At 39.5% G+C, this 18,378-nt stretch overlaps 2 protein-coding genes across 5 annotated transcripts; both read right to left on the minus strand.

The window, feature by feature from the left end:
- Positions 1-1,548: 1,548 nt before the first annotated feature.
- Positions 1,549-7,952, minus strand: LOC101159005 (dimethylaniline monooxygenase [N-oxide-forming] 5). Of its 3 annotated transcripts, none has more exons than XM_011474344.3 (10): positions 7,823-7,952; positions 7,408-7,551; positions 6,811-6,999; positions 6,512-6,677; positions 6,239-6,381; positions 4,404-4,600; positions 4,095-4,242; positions 2,768-2,975; positions 2,610-2,682; positions 1,549-2,521 (listed from the first exon to the last, which is right to left on the minus strand). In XM_011474344.3, the coding sequence occupies exons 2-10, from the start codon at positions 7,540-7,542 to the stop codon at positions 2,095-2,097; spliced, it is 1,686 nt and encodes a 561-aa protein (XP_011472646.1). In that variant the 5' UTR covers positions 7,543-7,551; positions 7,823-7,952; the 3' UTR covers positions 1,549-2,094. The 3 variants fall into 3 exon arrangements, with proteins under 3 accessions (XP_011472646.1, XP_020558260.1, XP_011472647.1); XM_020702601.2 differs by having other exon boundaries at positions 7,408-7,624; positions 7,823-7,924; XM_011474345.3 differs by having other exon boundaries at positions 7,408-7,632; positions 7,823-7,922.
- A 3,059-nt stretch (positions 7,953-11,011) lies between these two features.
- Positions 11,012-18,286, minus strand: LOC101159254 (dimethylaniline monooxygenase [N-oxide-forming] 5). 2 transcript variants are annotated; one of them, XM_020702602.1, is made up of 11 exons: positions 18,099-18,286; positions 16,056-16,140; positions 15,141-15,320; positions 14,818-15,006; positions 14,042-14,207; positions 13,823-13,965; positions 13,551-13,747; positions 13,218-13,353; positions 12,917-13,136; positions 12,135-12,207; positions 11,012-11,613 (listed from the first exon to the last, which is right to left on the minus strand). In XM_020702602.1, exons 3-11 carry the CDS (start codon positions 15,270-15,272, stop codon positions 11,223-11,225), a joined length of 1,647 nt encoding a protein of 548 aa, XP_020558261.1. In that variant the 5' UTR covers positions 15,273-15,320; positions 16,056-16,140; positions 18,099-18,286; the 3' UTR covers positions 11,012-11,222. The 2 variants fall into 2 exon arrangements, with proteins under 2 accessions (XP_020558261.1, XP_011472648.1); XM_011474346.3 differs by lacking the exon at positions 18,099-18,286 and having other exon boundaries at positions 16,056-16,605.
- Between the last annotated feature and the right edge of the window lie 92 nt (positions 18,287-18,378).

Genomic DNA, 18,378 nt, shown 5'->3' on the forward strand with positions numbered 1-18,378 from the left:
AAACTAACTGTTGATCTGTGGAGGCAGTGCTCTCGTTCTGCTCTCGTTCTGTGAGTAGCCTGTAAAGTATGTTATCTTTTGTTATCTGACCATTTTCCAAACCCACTTAAGCCCTTTTGAGGTCACTGGGTTGCTGGACCCTATTTCAGCCACTGATGGGTAAAGGCAAGCACACCCTGGACAGTTCATTAGTTCAGGCATATTTTCATTATTTTAACAAAATATAATTGTTACAACAGAGAAAAGAAAACTTTTGAGTACATCTGAACTATATCTTCATGTGCAACATGATCCAGCAATCCCAAAACATTTTCAAGACATAAACTGGTCATGTGGTTCCAGTGGGATACAGTGAAGACCAACTAGCTTTCATGTGACTGTTTTAGTACAAATACCAGGCAAATCCTCAAGACACCACTAGATGGCACCATTTACTAGCATGCTTGACATTGTCCAGGTTGGCATTTAAACAGTGCTGCATGACAAAAACCCAAATATAACTTCTTTCTCTGTGAGTTTACCAGAACAGGAAAGACATTTCCAAAACACACCAATTGATGCATTTAAATATTTCTGTTACATCATGTCATAATAACCCGTGTCCTAGCATGTTGTTTGTAGCCACTTTACTAAATTATGAAATAAAGTTTCTCTTATTGTATGAAGCAAACACACAAAACTATCAACGCTAACCCTTATCTTAGGGTCAGGGTTAGGGGTTGATCCCACCTCTCTGGGAAGAATGATAGATCTCAGATTGTTGTAATCTCTGTTTGTTTTTCACCGCTGTACTGTTGTACTGAGTTCAAAATAGCTTTATAGGGTTGATATCAACTGCAGTATTACAGACAACACGACCATGTACGTGAGCCTGCACAAAGATTGTATTCATCTTCCTTCATTTTTTTGCTACCTCACTGTCACAGGGCAGATTGATAAATCACACAATCTTTGTCAACATTCCAACTTTTAGCTCAAATCCAACCGCTTTTGATGGTAACCTGCTGCACACTCTTCTGTCTTCATGCTTCAACTAGATCAATATTTCTGAACTCCAGTCCTCAGGGCCCATCACTCTGAATGTTCTTACATTTCCCTGGTTAGACACACTTGCCTATAATGACTACCATGTAACAGCAAAAGGTTGATAATGAGTTAAATTAGGTGTGTTTTAACAGGGTAACATGGAAAACATGCAGGTCTGTAGCACATTTGGTTTCCATAGAGATCATAGACCTTAAGTCTAATTCTTTAGCTTTTTCGCCATTATTACATCCCTATGTGGTACAGGTGTTTGTTTGTGAGACAGATTCATATTTGCGCAACTACTGAAAGATTTACTATGTACTGTACCTGCCTAATCGAAAATGTTCCCAAAGGTCATTTGATTAATGAATAGTGGTTTTATTTCCCACATGGCAGTATCTTTGTTGACATGGCAGACATTGCATTCATTTTTGTAATAGATGTGAGTTAAAAAACAAAATAAAATGAAAAACGACTTTGAAAACACTATCTTAAAGCTGCAGGAAAATTAAATCAACCAACTTTTTCCACACAATAAAAAGTTTATTAATATAGCTTAAGTGAAAAAAATGTTATTCACTTTTCTGCTTCCCAGATTTTGTCAAATAAAAACGCTTAAACATTTTTCATTATGTAGAAATGCATTATTAAAAAGCTCCAGTGCAGAATAAAATACAGGTGTATATTTTGTAATTATGGCATATACATTAATGAAAAGACAAATGAAAGAATAGCAGTTCACCTCTTCCTCCTCCACCTAAAGCTTCTTCTTCTCCTATCGACAGGGTCTAAAAGGTATAAAAGCTCTGAAAATGTACTTTTTAATGTTCTAGCAAGCAGACAAGCATTTTCTGGGAATGAATTTGAAAGATGAATATTGACAATAAAAGGCTAGATTTAAATGAACTGAAAGATATGATCCTTACAAATAGAAGAGCTTAAAATTAACAAAACACAAATCAGACAATTAGACAACCTGAGTGAAGTGCTGCTGCAATTATTTTATAATTACTAACATTGATTAATTTTTTATAGCCTGTTGTGAATCTTTGCCAAAATTGATGTTCATTAAACTCTGAACGAGGGTACGGGCAAATACACTTTGATCCTCTCCAATGAGGCGAATGGATCCTGAAGAAAATCATGAAGGCTGGCCCTGTAGACGTATCCAGCCAACCCCAGGGCAGCAGCAGCCAGAATCACAGGCCACTTTGATGAACTCTTGGATTTAGGCTCATCACATGGCCGAGTCTGCATTGGTCTGACTACCCTCTCCCACTGGGTAAGAATGGCCTGGCGAGCTCCCGCCCACTTCCCCGGCCCTCTGAGACGATACTGGTAAGGGGTGCAGGGGCCAAATAACACACTCAACCACAGCCTGGGGTCGGTGACCATCAGCTTTGTGAGGTTGGGCTTCACCCCCAACATCTCTGCGATCTCATCCATGTAGCTGATGTAGTCGACCTGGATGGTGTGCCTTTGGCTCTTGAAGTACCTGAAAAGTAGAATCAAGTGTAACACAACAATGTAATTCACAAATACAAACCCACACAAAGTGTTGCAAGGTTTCGGCAAATCGGGACCTTTTCTGCATTTCTTCCTGCTTGGACTCGACATCTTTCATCATTGCAGACACTGAAGGAAGCTTTGTGCAACCTGGTTAAAATGATTTCCAATGTCAATATTTACAAACACTGAGTGATAAAGACAGTAAAAGTGAAGGAAAACAGGCGCTCCATACCTTTAAAGACCCGCGTGGCCCATCTCGCCTGCATCTCAGAGATGGGCATGATGGCGCCCAGAGGCTGCACGAGACCGATAACAGCCAGCGTGTGGCGGTCCAGCTCAGGCGGAAACACATACTTGTAAAGCGACGCCTTGTTCTCAGTCACAGAGACCACTTGAGACGTCAGGAAAGGAAAGGAAAACTTGTAACCAGTGGCAAACACCTGTGAGACGAAGGAGAGGGTTACAATCTTTTGCTAGAAGACCTGCTGGTCGTCAAAGCACTGACAATGATGTATCAACTAAAAGTCGGTACATATTTAGAGTAGAGAAATGAATAACATTTTTTATCATTGATTAAGTGAATTAATCAAAACTGTTGTAGACAAAATACATACATTAACAGCAATACATGTTGGTTTCAAAAAATCATATGACTATGGCACAGAGAAGTGAAATCCTTACACACCTACAGTGGTGTCCCACAAGGATTCATATTGAGTCCCATACCATTTTATCTATATGACATTAACTAAATTGAATGTATTAACAGTTATCATCCTAAGTGTTTATTTTACATATTTGAATAACTTTAAGTCATTGCATAGAGGTTTGGGACTATAACTGAGAATGAACAGGACTTCCTCTTTATACTGCCAAAGCCCTTTCTTTGAACCTATACATTAGAACAATTAATTTTTCATCCGTCCATCTTCTTCCCCTTATCCGGGACCGGGTCGCGGGGGCAGCAGTCTAAGCAAAGATGCCCAGGCTTCCCTCGTCCCAGCCACTTCCTCCAGCTTCTCTGGGGGAACCCCGAGGCGTTCCCAGGCTCTCCAGCATGTCCTGGGCCTCCCCGGGGCCTCCGCCCAGTGGGGCATGCCCGGAACACCTCCCCAGGAAGGCATTCAGGAGGCATCGGGACTAGATGCCCGAGCCACCTCAACTGGCTCTTCTCGATGTGGAGGAGCAGCGGCTCTACTCCGAGCTCTCCGCGGGTGACCGAGCTTCTCACCCTATCTCTACGGGAGCGCCCAGCCACCTTACGGAGGAAGCTCATTTAAAGCTTTCATATGTATTAATAAAAATGTGTACAAAAATCAAGATATTTGCTTTACATTTATGATTGATAGAAGTGCAGTTTTTAGGGATGTATAGTATGTTGAAGAAAGTGCAACCAGTAACAAAGAATAGAATCATGTGAAAGCTAATAATATTCCTTCTAGTTTTTTTTAAAAGCTTTTGTAGACTTAGTTTTAATAGTAAAGAATAAACAGTACACCCACCATGTCATTTGTAGTAGGACAAATGGTGTACAGTGGACCACCTAAAATCAAACCTACCACGAGGTCTACGTCTTCCACAACACTCCCATCATCAAACTCCACACTGGATCCTTGTATTCTGCGCACATTGGGCTTGACTTGAATGGTTCCAGACAGGATACGGTTGGGAAGGTCATCATTCACAAGGGGATGCTGGCTGAACAACCTTAGAACCAGCAGAACATTAAACACAACAGCAGACAAACGGCTTTTAAAGGACATGAAAAAAATAGAACTATATTTTGTAAAAACGTGTATTTATATATAGTAAAACTTAAAAACACTTAAGGGAGTTTCATTAATAATCAGACTGCTTTAAAATAGTACCTGTGCTTTGGCTTTAGGTTGTACAGAGCATGATCAAATCTTTGGTTGAGCCGGCCTTCTGCCGTGGAACAGACAAAACCATATGGAAGAATTTTAGCCAACAAGTTCAAAACTCTGTTGAGTGTCAAGTCCAGCGGGATTCCATTGTCTCCAACTCTGTTTAAAACCCAGGCTCCTCTTCTAGTACTCAGGTAGACCTGCACACAAAAACATAAATGACCACTCAGTTTCCTCAACTGTAGTTTGTTTGAAGATAAAAATGATATGAAAATAACAATAACCAGAAAGAAAAACAATAACAAGCCTAGGGATAGGAGTTCTTTTCTAGTATTCGAGTCATATAATGCTAAGGACATGTTCATCCCACCAATGCACTACCTGGAATACATTCTTTCATTTTTTTGAGAAAGATTTATGCTGTTTTGCTTCACTTGCTTATTTGGTTTGCATTTACACTGAAGAGTGCTTTTACACTGTCCTGTCTGGTCCATGCCAGGACTTTTCTTTCCCTCAAATTCTTTTGTTTCTCAAAGTTCATCTAAAATATGATGTCAAATGAGTGAAATCTGCGCCGCATAAAAACAGCAGTTTCAGCTCGTTGCAAGTGAACTTTGGTGCAGTTTAGTGTGAATACTGACAGACTAGTCAAACGATCGAGGAATAGGACTAAAACCAAACCCAGAAAAGCAATCAAGTATCGTGCCAAATCGGGGCCAAAAGTTTTAAAAAATCGAAATACAACAGCTTGAAACTGAAAGCTGAAAAACTGGTGTCACAACTCAAAATAAATAAAAACAAAAACAGACTTTGTTAAGGTGAACGATGATTTCTGCAAGTCAAATATAGCTTTTATTTTTTTTCTGATTCAAATTTTCTGTTCCAAAACTCAATTTTTCACATTCAAATCTTTTTTTATTTCCTTTTATCTTTTTCAGTTTCAAATCAGAAATCTTCAGTTTGAACTTTTGGCCCTATTTCTGACGTGTGGGCGGGGTTTACATGAAGGACCAATCAGAACGATGAGGTTGGGAGCGTCAGGCTCAGTGCAGTGGAAACTCGGATAGTTACAACCATAACATTAGAACACTAAATATTCAAGTGGTCGTTGTGAATGAAGTAGCGACAATAGACACATACTCATCCTTTACAACTAATCAAAACTGTACTTTGCAATAGTAGCTGCTCAAATCTTTGAATAAGCCACCTCAAACATCAAACATTTGAAGACAACATTTCCTACTGGTTATTGAATGTGGTCTGTCACTTTTGGCTTCTCCCATCAGGGGTCGCCACAGAGAAACAACACTCCCACGAGGATGAGTCGCATGGTTAACTTGCCCTTCCTGACGCAACCCTCTAAATCTGACCGGGCTTGGGACCGACACAGCAGAGGAGAAGGGAATAGGGAGCAGCCCAGAATCGAACCCAGGTTTCACAGACGGGAGGTGCCGCAAACTAGCTGGTTTAACCTGGTTATTGAATGTGGTATTTCACGCAAACTGCACACTGCTATTCCCAAGACAGGTCTATCAGGTGACAGGTGAAGCTACATTCACACTGCATGTGATGCTCATTCAAGGCGCTTTATGTAGTTTCATGAAAGCGCATTCAGCTCATGGTGTTGGGACTACTGTGTTTTGAAAAGGACTCTACCTTCAAGCTTGACATTGATTGGATAGCACACTAAATCAATTTATGTTTGTCAAATTCATAACATTTATGTGATAAATGATTCTGCTTTGATCCCTTTTACTCCAAAACTAGTTATTTCTTAGAAATATATATATATATTTCTGTGTTGACTGTATAATAAGTTCACATTTTTATGTCCTTACCTGCTTGGCGACTCTGCTCAGTTCAACTGCTATATCTCCTCCAGAGTTGCCAATTCCAACCACTACAACCTTCTTGTTCCTCCACTCCTCTGGGGTCTTGTAGTCTCTGCTGTGGAAGTACTCCCCTTTGAAAGTTTCAATTCCTGAATAAACAAACCAGATTTAACAACAATGCGGTGTCAAAGGTTGCTTATTTCCACAACTTAGATAAAATCTTTCCAATTGACCTTTGACCAGAATTTATGAGAGGATTGACAAGGGAATGGCTGTTACCTGGGAAGTCATGAAGAGGAAGGTGGGGCTGGCAGTGATGTCCAATGCAAATCATCACAGCATCAAATATGTGTTTTTCCCTTTTCCCATCCTTGCTCTCTGTTTCAACGTTCCACTGGCCTGAATGAGAAAAATCTGACTTCTGCTTCACCAGCAAAACTTTGGTCTGGGCACCAAAAAAAAAGCAGTAGGTTAAAAAATCTCAGCAGCTTTATTTATTCTTTATCAAATTTGTCATAAATTTTTATGACCCCCAGAAAGAAGAAAACAACGCCATAAATGCGATAAAGGATCCTCACATGGAAGCGTATGTGCTTGGTGAGCCCGAAATGGTCGGCATACATTCGGTAGTAGTCCATGATGAGAGAGTTGTGCATGAAGTTAGGGAAGTGGGCGGGAATGGGGAAGTCGCTGAAGGACATCATCTCTTTGGAGGTGTTGATGATGACTGAGGGATAGATGCTGGCCCTGTCCTGTTCAGGTTTCTCCTGCAATGACAAGAAATGCATGAGGCTTCAGTGTCAAAGGAGCCAGCCAGGAGACAAACTGCAGGAATACAGTTGCTCATTTTTTGAAAACGATCAAAAGCTTTTTTTTCCCAAAAAATATACCCATTTTACCTACTTCTCTGCCTTTGCTACAAGAAAATACGCCTCAATAAAGTAGGTTATTTGAATAAATGGATGGTACATGCAAACTTTAACACAAAAGGTTTAATGAAACTTTGTGAATTGAATACAAATTTTGTGTCCTCCAAACCGTTGCACAACTAAAAAAAATACACATCAACCGTATATGTCCTTGTGGGGTGTAATAGTGATTGTATGAATGCAGTAAATCTGGGCAGGGCATATCATTTGAATAAAAAAACAGTTTGAGCGCGGTTGCTTTCCCACCTTAAACCTCCACAGTCCACCGAAGTCATCACTGCTCTCGAAGCAGACGGGCTCCAGCCCTTCATCCAGGCAGCACTTGATGCAGACCAGGCCCGAGCTCCCCGCTCCGATCACCGCCACGCGCCGTCCGGTCATGATGCTTCACTGCTCAGTCAGTCAGAGACGTGCAGACACGTGAGCGCACAGGACAGGAGGAGACGTCCTGCTTTGTGTTTGTCTGCGAAACTATCGACCCCGCTCAGTTCACTTCCATGCGACCCATTCTCATAGATTTGTGTCAAGCATCTCATCGACGTCAATAGAAGAAGCGCGTGCTGCTTTTGTTGTTTATCACACGTGGAGTCTAAAAGCAGTTCAGCTACAAAGTTTTCTAAAAAAGTTCTTAAGTTTAATAAAGTCTTAGAAACCAGCTCACCTTCTTTAGACTGTTGAACGAAGCGGTTTGTTTTCGTCGTGGGGTGGTCGGCAGTGGGCGGAGCTTGGTTTGTTGTCCAGATCGCTTACGCAGCTGCGCGGAGGAGCGCGCGCTCGTTTCTGCACGGAGAGAGGAAACACCCAGCTGTGCACACAGCATGAGGGAAGACCACGCCCCCTCATCAGCCCTCTGGACTTCAGACGCAACTGCACTGTAGTTTCTACTCTTCTGTGTCTCCAAAAGTTCTTAAAATGTATTTTTCACTTAAAGGAGCTTACAATCAGCATGGTCTCTGCAGATGTACACTAAATAATAAACCTCAAGTAAAGACACATCTTTAGAGTTGAATTTGTGGGCTAAAAATACACAGTTGACCCTTTGGATTTCTATAAAAATCTGTAGCTGCAAACAGAAAATAAGGATGCTGGACATTATTGTATCTGTTGGCACATCCTCTTGCTTTTCAAAATGAGTCTATTAATTGGAAGACCCTCTCCAATCCTCTTTTCAGTATTTTCAAAGTGTTCCCAGTGGTCTTTCAATTATGATTATGCCATTTTTGCCTGTCGTTTCTAAGACACCGTTTCTGCAGAGCAGCGGGAAATCATTACAACACCCACACACACACACACACACACAGACACCCTTCCCCTCCCTGTTGCTGAGAGCTCAGTTTTCCCTGCTGACTTACAACCCCTCACACCCGACCCAGGGGTGCAAAAAGTGGGTATGCAGCATATGCGTGGCACAGGGGCCAAAGGGGGCGCCAAACCGAAGTTGTGAAAATTATTCATAGTCCATATTTTTTAATTTCACAGCTGTTTGTGCACATACATATTTACATATTATGATCAGTAACAAAAGCACATCGTAATTGATTGGGCACCCCCGCAGCAACCGCTCCCCCCTCCCTCGGGTCTTGTACAGACAGCACGTGCATTTATGTTTGTGTGTTAGTGTGTTTGTTTGTGTGTGTGTGGGGGGGGGGGGGGGTTACGTGGCCGCATACCCCTATGAAATTAGGTAATTGCGCCCCTGACCCGACCTAACATTACCGGTGGAAAAAAAAGCCAAGCAATACTGGATCTATCCAGCCGTACAGTTTTGAGACAAGTAAAACAAAGATGCACATGGATCTAGTACTCTGCAATTGGTAATTACATAATAAAGAGGCTCTATTTACAAATTTAAGTCAATCATTCTGTATCAGATTAAAATGAAACTGTTCAGCAAAAAGCTTTAACATGTTCAAAATGGCTTTTTGCAGTTTTTATTTGTTATAATGATTTAATTGGTCAAATATTCCAGCAAAAACTAAAAGAAAAATCAAAAACTGAAAACTTCCATCACTTATCTTTTTATTTCAGAACACCAGAGTGTTTCTAAACGTAAAGCCACACGTTATCTCAGAACTGACAGAAACAAAGTCGCCTCCTGAATTCAAAGCAGCTTGCAAGTCTCCTCAGAAGGTTGCTGGCTCTCCCGTCTTCCTCCTCGCACAAACAGTGCTCTGTTTCAAAGCTCTGACCCTCCTGTTTGTTCCGTTTTCATCGGTGATCATTAGTTTCAACTTTCACCTCAATGTTTGTGCTCTGCTTCAAACTTTGTGCATTTCTTCTTAAAGTACTTGTAATATTGTCTTCTGCTTTCAAGCCACATTCAAGATGCTTTATTTCAAAATTGTATGTGAACTTGCACTTTCTCCATGTTTTTGAATGAACTAAATTTAGGATTAAAGTGGTTTCACTTTGGGCTGTGTGTTTCATTTAAGGTGGATCTTTTGGATTATTTCCAAAAGGCCATGGTTAGTTTCCCATCTTAAACCCCCAGTCCACTGGAGTCATGACTGCCTTTGAAAGCAGACAACTGTCAACAGTCTTCAGAGAGCTGGAACAGAAAGTCCATCAAGAGCTCAGCTCTGAAACAAGAACCTGATTTGTACCATAGAATTGATCAACTTTATTGCGTAACCTTTTTTTAAGCTGTGTTTAAACTGTTAGCAATGTAAGAACTGTGCTAGTTGCTTGGTATAAACGTGAACAGTTCAGCATCTGGAAAATATCACTTTATACAGAGAAGAGATCAGGTTCTTCTGAGGTTTCCCAGCACCGGACAGAGTGGAGTCTGTTTTCCAGCTCAGCTGACCCATTTTTTCACACAGGTCTAGTAACTCAGTAACTAAAGGAAGCGACCATGCAACAAACAGTGAATAATACACTAGCAGGGGTGTTAACCCTGTAAAGCCCACTACATCAAAGAATTGACGGGCAACATTGACAGGTACATTCAAATCAGTTTAAGTAGGCTTACAAGATAGTCACCTGTGTCAAATTACCAGTGGAAGGAAGGATGCTGGCGATTCTGGTGCTGTAATGCCAAAGCAAGAAATTCTGGAAGCACAGACTTTAAATAGACCAGCCAGGTGACTGGACATGTGCCATCTACATTACCTTTCCAGGGAAGAAAAAAATTTGTCATGTCTGTGCTGCCATTTTTTTTGTTAATTTTTTATGTGTATTTTCTATTTACAGTAAAAGACCAGTTATGAGTTTTTTTTGTTGTTTTTTTTGCAGGATTTGTTGTGTCTTGAATTTTCCCCAAATTTGTCAGGTGGTTTGATCAACCCCTTTATGTTCCCCTAATGCTTCTTCCCGTGAGGTCAGTTTGTTTCAGATCAGTTGGTTAAGGTAAGGCTGCATGGGTTGATTGCACTTCTTTTATCCTCCTTTTTTCAATTTCTCAGTTTAAGAAAGAAAAAAAAACTAAATTTTTGATCAATTTGCTGTTGTTCTCATTTGACTGCTTAATACCCATTGAATAATCCCTAAATAGAGGCAACTTTTAGTGTTTTGGAACGCAGATACTCAGTGAAGACATACTGGTGTCTTTGCAATGCTTTTTTTCTTCCCCAACATCTTTAAATATATCAATTTTAATTATAGCTAAAACCATTTTAAGGCAGCTTTGTTGAAGCCTTTTCACACTTAGGCGATATTTGGATTTTAGGTTTCACCTCATCAGGTGAAAATAAATCTCTCAGAAAGAATCTGACCTGGAGTCACAGAATCGGCATCCTCCTCAAACTTTATTTTTTGCGGGAATAAAAAACACATTTTCAAGAATGTGGCAATTAGGAAGCTGTTGGGCTAAGTGTCAGACACCCTGAAAAAGAGTGGAGCAAGAAACAAATTCAGGTGTAAAATCATGTTTTTAATAATAAGAATGCAGGATTTTAAAGAGTAAACGGCTCCATTTATAGAACAAACCAGCTTGTACAATATGTTTACACAATTCTGCCATCCATTAAATGAAAAATAATATAATATTCTAAGATAAAAAACATTTTAAAAAATTGCATTTTTATTATTTTTAACACTTCAGCTATGTTATTTCACTACATCTAGTGGATGAATGAGAAAGGCCAGGAGAACGAGACCGATCCATGCTGGTAGAAGAAAAGGCAGACCAGCAGGGCAGCCCCTGTAAGTGCTGCTAAGCTTCTCAGTCCACGTGCTGTCCTACTTTCAGGTTCTGGTACCACTCTCGTTCTAAAAGGCTGCGTCACCCGCTGCCACTGAGTCAGAATGGCCTGACGGGCTCCAGTCCACTGGCCTGGCCCGCTGAGACGGTATTGGTATGGAGTGCACGGTCCCAGAAAGACCTCCAGTGCCAGTTTGGGATCCCTCAACAAAAGCTTCAGCACGTTTGGTTTGACCCCCACTTTCTCAGCCAGAGAGTCCATGTAAGGAAGGTAGTCCACCTGCAAAGGGTTGCGCTCTGAGCACACATAACTGACAAAAGGAAAAAAAGAAAGAAAAAAAAGTCAGAAGATTAAGAATGATTAGACAGTTTAAGAAATTGATATTTTAGAAGGGTTTTCTTCCCTGTTATCACTACAGAAATTATACCAAAAACTCATTTACAAAGTCTGTTGGTCACATACTCCTCAACTGTTAAGGCAATAGGGTTTTGTTAAAATGACCCGGATTGAATTGGATTATAATAATAATAAACATAAAATAAAATACTAAAAAAAAAAAAAAACGCTGAACATTGATGTTTTTTTTTTGCTTTTTGTTTAGTGCTTTTAGAAAACGTTTTTTTTTTTTTTACTTTTGGTTTCGCAACAGTTGGTACATCACAAAATACACATGTCAAACAAATAAAGAAATTGTACAGAGATAGCACACTGTTAGATAACCTTTTGTTGTGAACCAACGTTTTATAAGTAAGCTGAATTGAATCGTGACAATAATAGGTCAACTTCAAGAAGTTCATGTGTGGACAAAGAATAGTTTAGCTGGAAAGTTACCTCTGATGCATGATCTCCGAGTCTTTTTCAATTTCCTTCAACATGATCTCTTCTGAAGGAAGTTCCACTAACTCTGGAAAAAATTACATTTTTAACAATAAAAACAAAATAAGGCTGCCTGCAGAGAAACTTTAGTGACAGGACTCAATTTTAAAGACTGAAAATACTGTTGTGATGTAGATTATTTCAATCTTTATTTGAAAATATTACTTTAATTTGAGTTTGGTTCGTCTTTTCCAATACTGATTTAGAAAAAAAAAATTAAACAGAGCAAAAATTGTCATGAGTTTCACACAATTTGCAAATTTAAGCTTCACTGAGTAAAAACGTAGGCTTTGGTTTTTCCTTTGAGTGTTGACTAAATAATGTTCACGCTCCACCTGAGACATGGTGTTGAAGACGGACTCTTTCTTACCTTCTGTGCCAGTTTGCTGTACCTCAGCTCACATTCTAGACATTATGTTAGTTTCTACAATTTATGTCAGCTGTTTCTGACCCAATTTATGATTTAGTCTGTTTCCCTCGTGTGGTTTTACTCGTACTTCTAGTTTTTGGTGTTTGCATTAGGATCACAGTCTGGATTTGCCAGCCTTTGTGTTGGATTCCTTTGTTTGAACTCCTGCTTTCCTTTTCTCTCCTTTAATGTGGAGACGGGAGGAGACACTTTGGAGCACAACACAACTATTTTTCTGGTTTTAGGAACTGGTGGTGCAGAGAATTTTCTCTGAATACTTTTTTCCTGTGTGCATTACTTTTGGTCAGACATTTTTAGATCACAGTACCTTTAAAAACTCTTGTAGCCCAACGTGCCTGCATCTCAGCCAAAGGGTTGACTGCTCCGAAGCCGTGAATGAAGCCCACTACTGCCAGTGTGGGCCGGGTGAGAGAAGGAGGGAATATATGTTTGTAGAGACGCAGCCTATAACCACAGTTAGTCTGAATTTTGGGAGGCAGGAAAGGGAAACTGTAGTTGTAACCAGTGGCGAATATCACGGTGTCCACCTGTAACAGATTTACAGTTTCGGCACAGGAATCTGTCTTAAAACTTAAATCTTTGTGTTTCTTGATCTTCCAGACACTGACCTCATTGATGATGCTTCCATCCGCAAAGACCACACTGGTCCCCAAGAACTCCTTTACGTTTGGTTTCACCTGAACTCGACCCGCGATAATCCGACCTGCCAGGTCATCGTTCACAATAGGAATCTGAGCCCAGAAACTGCCAACAGAACAACGTATTAGTATCTTATTAGCACTTAAATGCTGTAAGATAATAAAAATCTAGCAAGAAAGCCAGAAAAAAATGAGTAATCTCAGTTAATAATTAGATTATAACTACTTATTATTTTATTTGCTGGAGAGAGTTTGAGCAAAAGCAGGAACTCATAAGGAAAATCCCCCACAATGGAATATTACCTATGCTTTGGTTTAAGACCATATAGTTTGTGGTCAAATGCTTCATTTAACTTGTTCTCCACTGCCCTGGTGCTCCAATTGGGAAATAGGTTTCTCATCATTGACTGCATCCGAGAAGACCAAACGATATCTCCTGGGAGACCCCCCGGTCCGACACGACCGATGACCCAAGCTCCCCGCCTGGTGCTGAGGTACACCTGCAGGGCAGGAAAATGTCACGAGTCAAAAGTTTGAATGAGTGCCCGAGAAGTTTGAGAAGTCTGAATGAGTACCCGCTCTGCAACCCTACTGATATCCACAGCAATATCACTTCCAGAGTTCCCCGTTCCAATCACCAGCACCCTTTTTCCCTCCAAGCCTTTAGAATTACGGTATTCCCAGCTATGAAAGTACCGACCTTTGAAGCTCTCAATACCTGTGATGAAACGAGAGAATCACAGTATGAGCCATGGAGCAAAACATGATTCAGTAAGATATAAACAAGATGGTACCTGCAAAATCGCTGAGTGGCAGGTGAGGCTGAGTGTAATGACCAGAACAGACCAAAACTGCATCGAAAATGTGCGTCTCCCTTTGACCAGCTGCGCTCTCTGTATCCACATCCCACTGTCCTGTGACAGCAAAATCTGCTCTCTGCCTCACACTCACCACTGTTGTCTGATAAACATATGGAGAAAAATGAGCTAACGCTGTTTCAAGGAAATACAGCCAAAAAGCAACATTGCCTTATACATGTATAAACTTTACAAACTAGGGCACTGTTAACCAAGTTCGTCTTGGTCAGGAACTCTTAAAATCCGTCTGTCTTGAGGTGGAGAACTTAAAGACCTACTCCGGTGAAAATTGTTTTCTTTTAATTTTTTTTCTTGTAGCATTTTTCTGATGATACAAGACAAATATAAAGAAAAATAGCCTTGAAATTGCATTTCTGATTATTTAAACAAATTGTTAATAAGGAGCAGATGAAAAAAATGCAGTTTGAAAAAGAGCTTCTTTGTGTCATAGAAAACACGTTGGGTGGCCCACAAGCTACCAGCAGTGCAATGGAAAGGGGGGCGGGTGTGCTCCATGCCAACAGTCCCACCCACACTTCTGAATCAAATTTCTAATGAGCTCCTGTCGCTTTGCTGAAACTATGTCCTAGAATATGACTTTTTATTTATTTATTTTATTTTTTTACAATAGATTAAAAGAGCAGGTCTTTGAATGTTCTGACTCTTTGTGGAGGATGGATTTATTGTTTTCGGAGGATTTCACCGCCACAAACCTGAAATCGAATATGCTGCATCAGCTGAAATTCCTGGGCATAGAGACGCAGGTAAAGCATGACTTCAGAGTGGTGCATGTTGTTGGGGAGCTCAGCTGGAGGAGGGAAGTCACTGTAAGACATCATCTCCTTGGAGCTGTTGATGACCACCGACTGGTAGATGTTGGCTTTTCCAGGCTCTGGCGTTTCCTGGAAAGTGAAGTTAAACACAGCAAAGTGTTAAAATTACCAGCTAATGTGTAAATACTACAAATACTTTGGAATTCGACTGAATTTAAAACTATTTACTGCAATATTTGAACAATACCAGCTTGTTCTCTGACCTTGAATCTCCACAGGCCTCCTATGTCATTGCTGCTTTCAAAGCATGTGGGCTCCAGCATTTCATCCAAGCAGCATTTAATGCTGGTCAGACCAGAGGGGCCTGCGCCAATCACTGCAACCCTCTGAACCATGGTGACGAAGAAGCTCAGATGCAAACAGGAATCTGGAATGGCTGGAAGCTGAAGTAAAAAAAAAAGGAGGGAAGTTAATGTTATGAGTTGAAGTTTCAATTTGCATGTTTACTATGAATCAACCAGGTTTAGTCCAGCTACTTTTGTTCTGATTTGTTCATTACACCGTGAATTTTGTGTCAACATCCTATGGAGTATATCAGAAAACACAAAGATGAAAGCTGCAAGAGAAAATCATTCAAGAGAAAAACTGCAAACACTAATCAGGAATGCAGAAAATGATTGCATACTCTGACATTGTAACAGAGGGGATCTTTGTTACTGTAATCGAGTAAAGTTGCACAGCACTTAATTTCTTCATTTCACATTTTAAAACAGATTGATATATTGATTTGGACATTGCATAGACAGTCTTGAGTTCATTTTAAGGAGTTTCAATCCTTCAGTGTGGCTTACAACAGAAAATGCTAGAATTGTTTTTGTTTGTGAAGTATGTAGATTTCAGCTCCTAAAGAAGTCTGCTGTTTACTTCTTTTTTTTTAAGTTCTGAGAAGACAACTGTGATGGCAGTGTTAAATGCCACACCCACAACAAAATGGCGGTAACCTCCCCCCAGCACTGCACACTTTCTTTTTAATTTTATTATTTCAGATTTTTCATTTTTAAATAAATGCACACATTTCTTAAAGTTAAAATATACATTTATTCTCTGTTTTCAGTAGCACAGACATGTACATATACATCATTTAGTTTACTCATTTTGGTTTGTTTAATTATTGTCACCTGTTTTTGAGTTGCCAGTTCTGAGGGTGCTACTGTTCGCCACGGGTGTGGCCGAGGTTCTGCTCCTGGAACTGTGCTGTGAGGCCTGGCAAAAGGGGAAATCAAGTCATCACAGCCTTTAAATGCTCCAGTCAGGCAATTGGGCAGGCGCCATCCACAGAAGCCTCCAATGGGAGAAACCATAGACTTGTTTAATGTTTATTTGTTTCACTTCTGTTGGTTAGTATTCATTTTGTTGTAATTTTGTACCATTGTTTTTTTTTTACTTTTCCACTAAGAGACCGAGTTTGTGTTTAGTCTTGTCTGTGTAGTCTTTGTTAAATGTCTGTGTCATCATGTTAGTTTCCCCCCATGTTTCTCAAGTGGTCTGATCAGCCATTATATATATATGTCCCCTGTTGTGTCTTTGGGTAGGTCAGTTTGTTTCTGTTAATTGGTCTGGTCGGGTGGTTAAGTTAAAGTCAAAGTTTGTTGCCTGAGGTAATTATGCTTCTGTTGAACTCTTTTAAGGGCCCAGTTTGTAAATTATTTTCATTTTTTGAGAAAAATTAAACTTTCGTTTCTTGATAAACTTCTGTTCTCCTCTTTGGCCGCTCGATCCATCATAACAACAAAGGGAAATTTAAAGTTAATGAAGAGCTAGAAGTCATGCAGAAACAGCAACATCATGGTTTGGGGAATTGGATTTTCTATAATTTGTTGCAAATTCAAGGTCAACCTGTTGCTTGTACTTGTCTGTCTGTAACAATCTTAGTTTCTAAAAATCCTAATACCCCTGCAAAAGCAAGAGTTGATTTAAAAAAAGAAACTATTTTTATAAGTGATAAAAGGATAAAAAAAAACTTTTCTTTTAAATCAATGGATGAAAATATGAAAACAAAAGCTGTGAACAAGATAATTAAGGTTGAAGTTTACGTCGTCTACATTACTGCATTTTTAAGTGTTTGTTTTAAAAATACAATTCTCTGATATTGTAAAAGAAAAAAACTCTCTCTGTCATCTTGCGTCACGCTTTCTTATCACGGGTCTCCTGACCTGAGATAAGCTCTAAACACAAAACTCTTCACTTTGGATCAACTTTTAGGTTTACTTTGTAACCAAAATGGTCTTTTCTTATTTAATCTTAAGATCTTAGTCACCTCTAAATTTTCTTACAGAAATGCAGCAGACATAAGTTTGGACACACTTGACTCATTTTGAAAGAGCGTCTAGAGTTTTGGAATAGTAAATTGTTTACATTGGACGGCTTTCTTCTCCTTTCCAACTCATGTGACTTTTGGCCAATTGAGTGCCCCCCCCCCCCCCCCTTGTGAGTACAGTGCTGACTTTTGGTCAGCCCACTTTTTAAAGCGTCTTGGGTCATGTGCTGGCCTACTTTCTGACGCCAATGCCTAAAGTCACGTTTAATGTTTAAACTTTTGTGTCTTTGCTTGACCTTTGTCAGAAAACACAAATCAAGACTTTTTTTCTTAAAGCAATACAAAATTAAAAATATGGGAAAAATAAGAAAGATAAATATAAGAAAATAAGTTTGCTATCAAAATACCCTTAAGGTAATACATTTATCATCCTTTCTTAAGCAAAAGTGATGAGAATATGTATTTTTATCCCTTTTCTGCATTGTTATCAGAATTTATTTTCTGATATATTCTTAAAAAATGGAAAAATAATCAGAAAGTTGTCCAAGAAAAATTAACATGTACTTTGAGTGTTTATATACTAATTCCATGCAATTGATTACACAGCCAATAATGCTTTTCTCTCATTTAAATAAAAATTAGTCACAGCATCCAGAGCAAAAGTGCTGAAATGTGCTATTTTTATTATTGCAAATGGTGATTTTAACCTATCAAATAGCAACAAAAAATGACTGCCTAAACTAAACATTTTAAATTGTTTTTTTAATTCCTTGGCATCTCACATCTCAGCAGTTTTAGTTCAGACATCTCAGCACAGAATGCAACTCTCCATATCCATTAAAAACTAGTTTAACACTAAAAGAAAATATTACACCATAAGAAGACATTTTTGTTTCAGCCTTACCTCTTCCTTGCAGGGATAGAAGAACAATGAACCAAAAGCTTAGACCCCTCTGTCAACACTTTAAGCAAACACAAAACAGGGTGGGGTGAAACTGCAGGTCCTTAAAGCAGTTAACATAATTAACATAATCTATAGATTAACTTTGGTCATTGAGGTAAGTAGCAACATGCAATGCGAACATAAGCTAAGAACTGATTTAATTGAAACTCCAAACCTTTTTTAAAGTTGACATTTGTGTTTTATTTATGTTGTTTTCAGTTGAGTGACACTAAATTAAAAG

The sequence above is a fragment of the Oryzias latipes genome, chromosome 4, assembly GCF_002234675.1.
Source record: "Oryzias latipes chromosome 4, ASM223467v1".
Taxonomy (NCBI): domain Eukaryota; kingdom Metazoa; phylum Chordata; class Actinopteri; order Beloniformes; family Adrianichthyidae; genus Oryzias; species Oryzias latipes.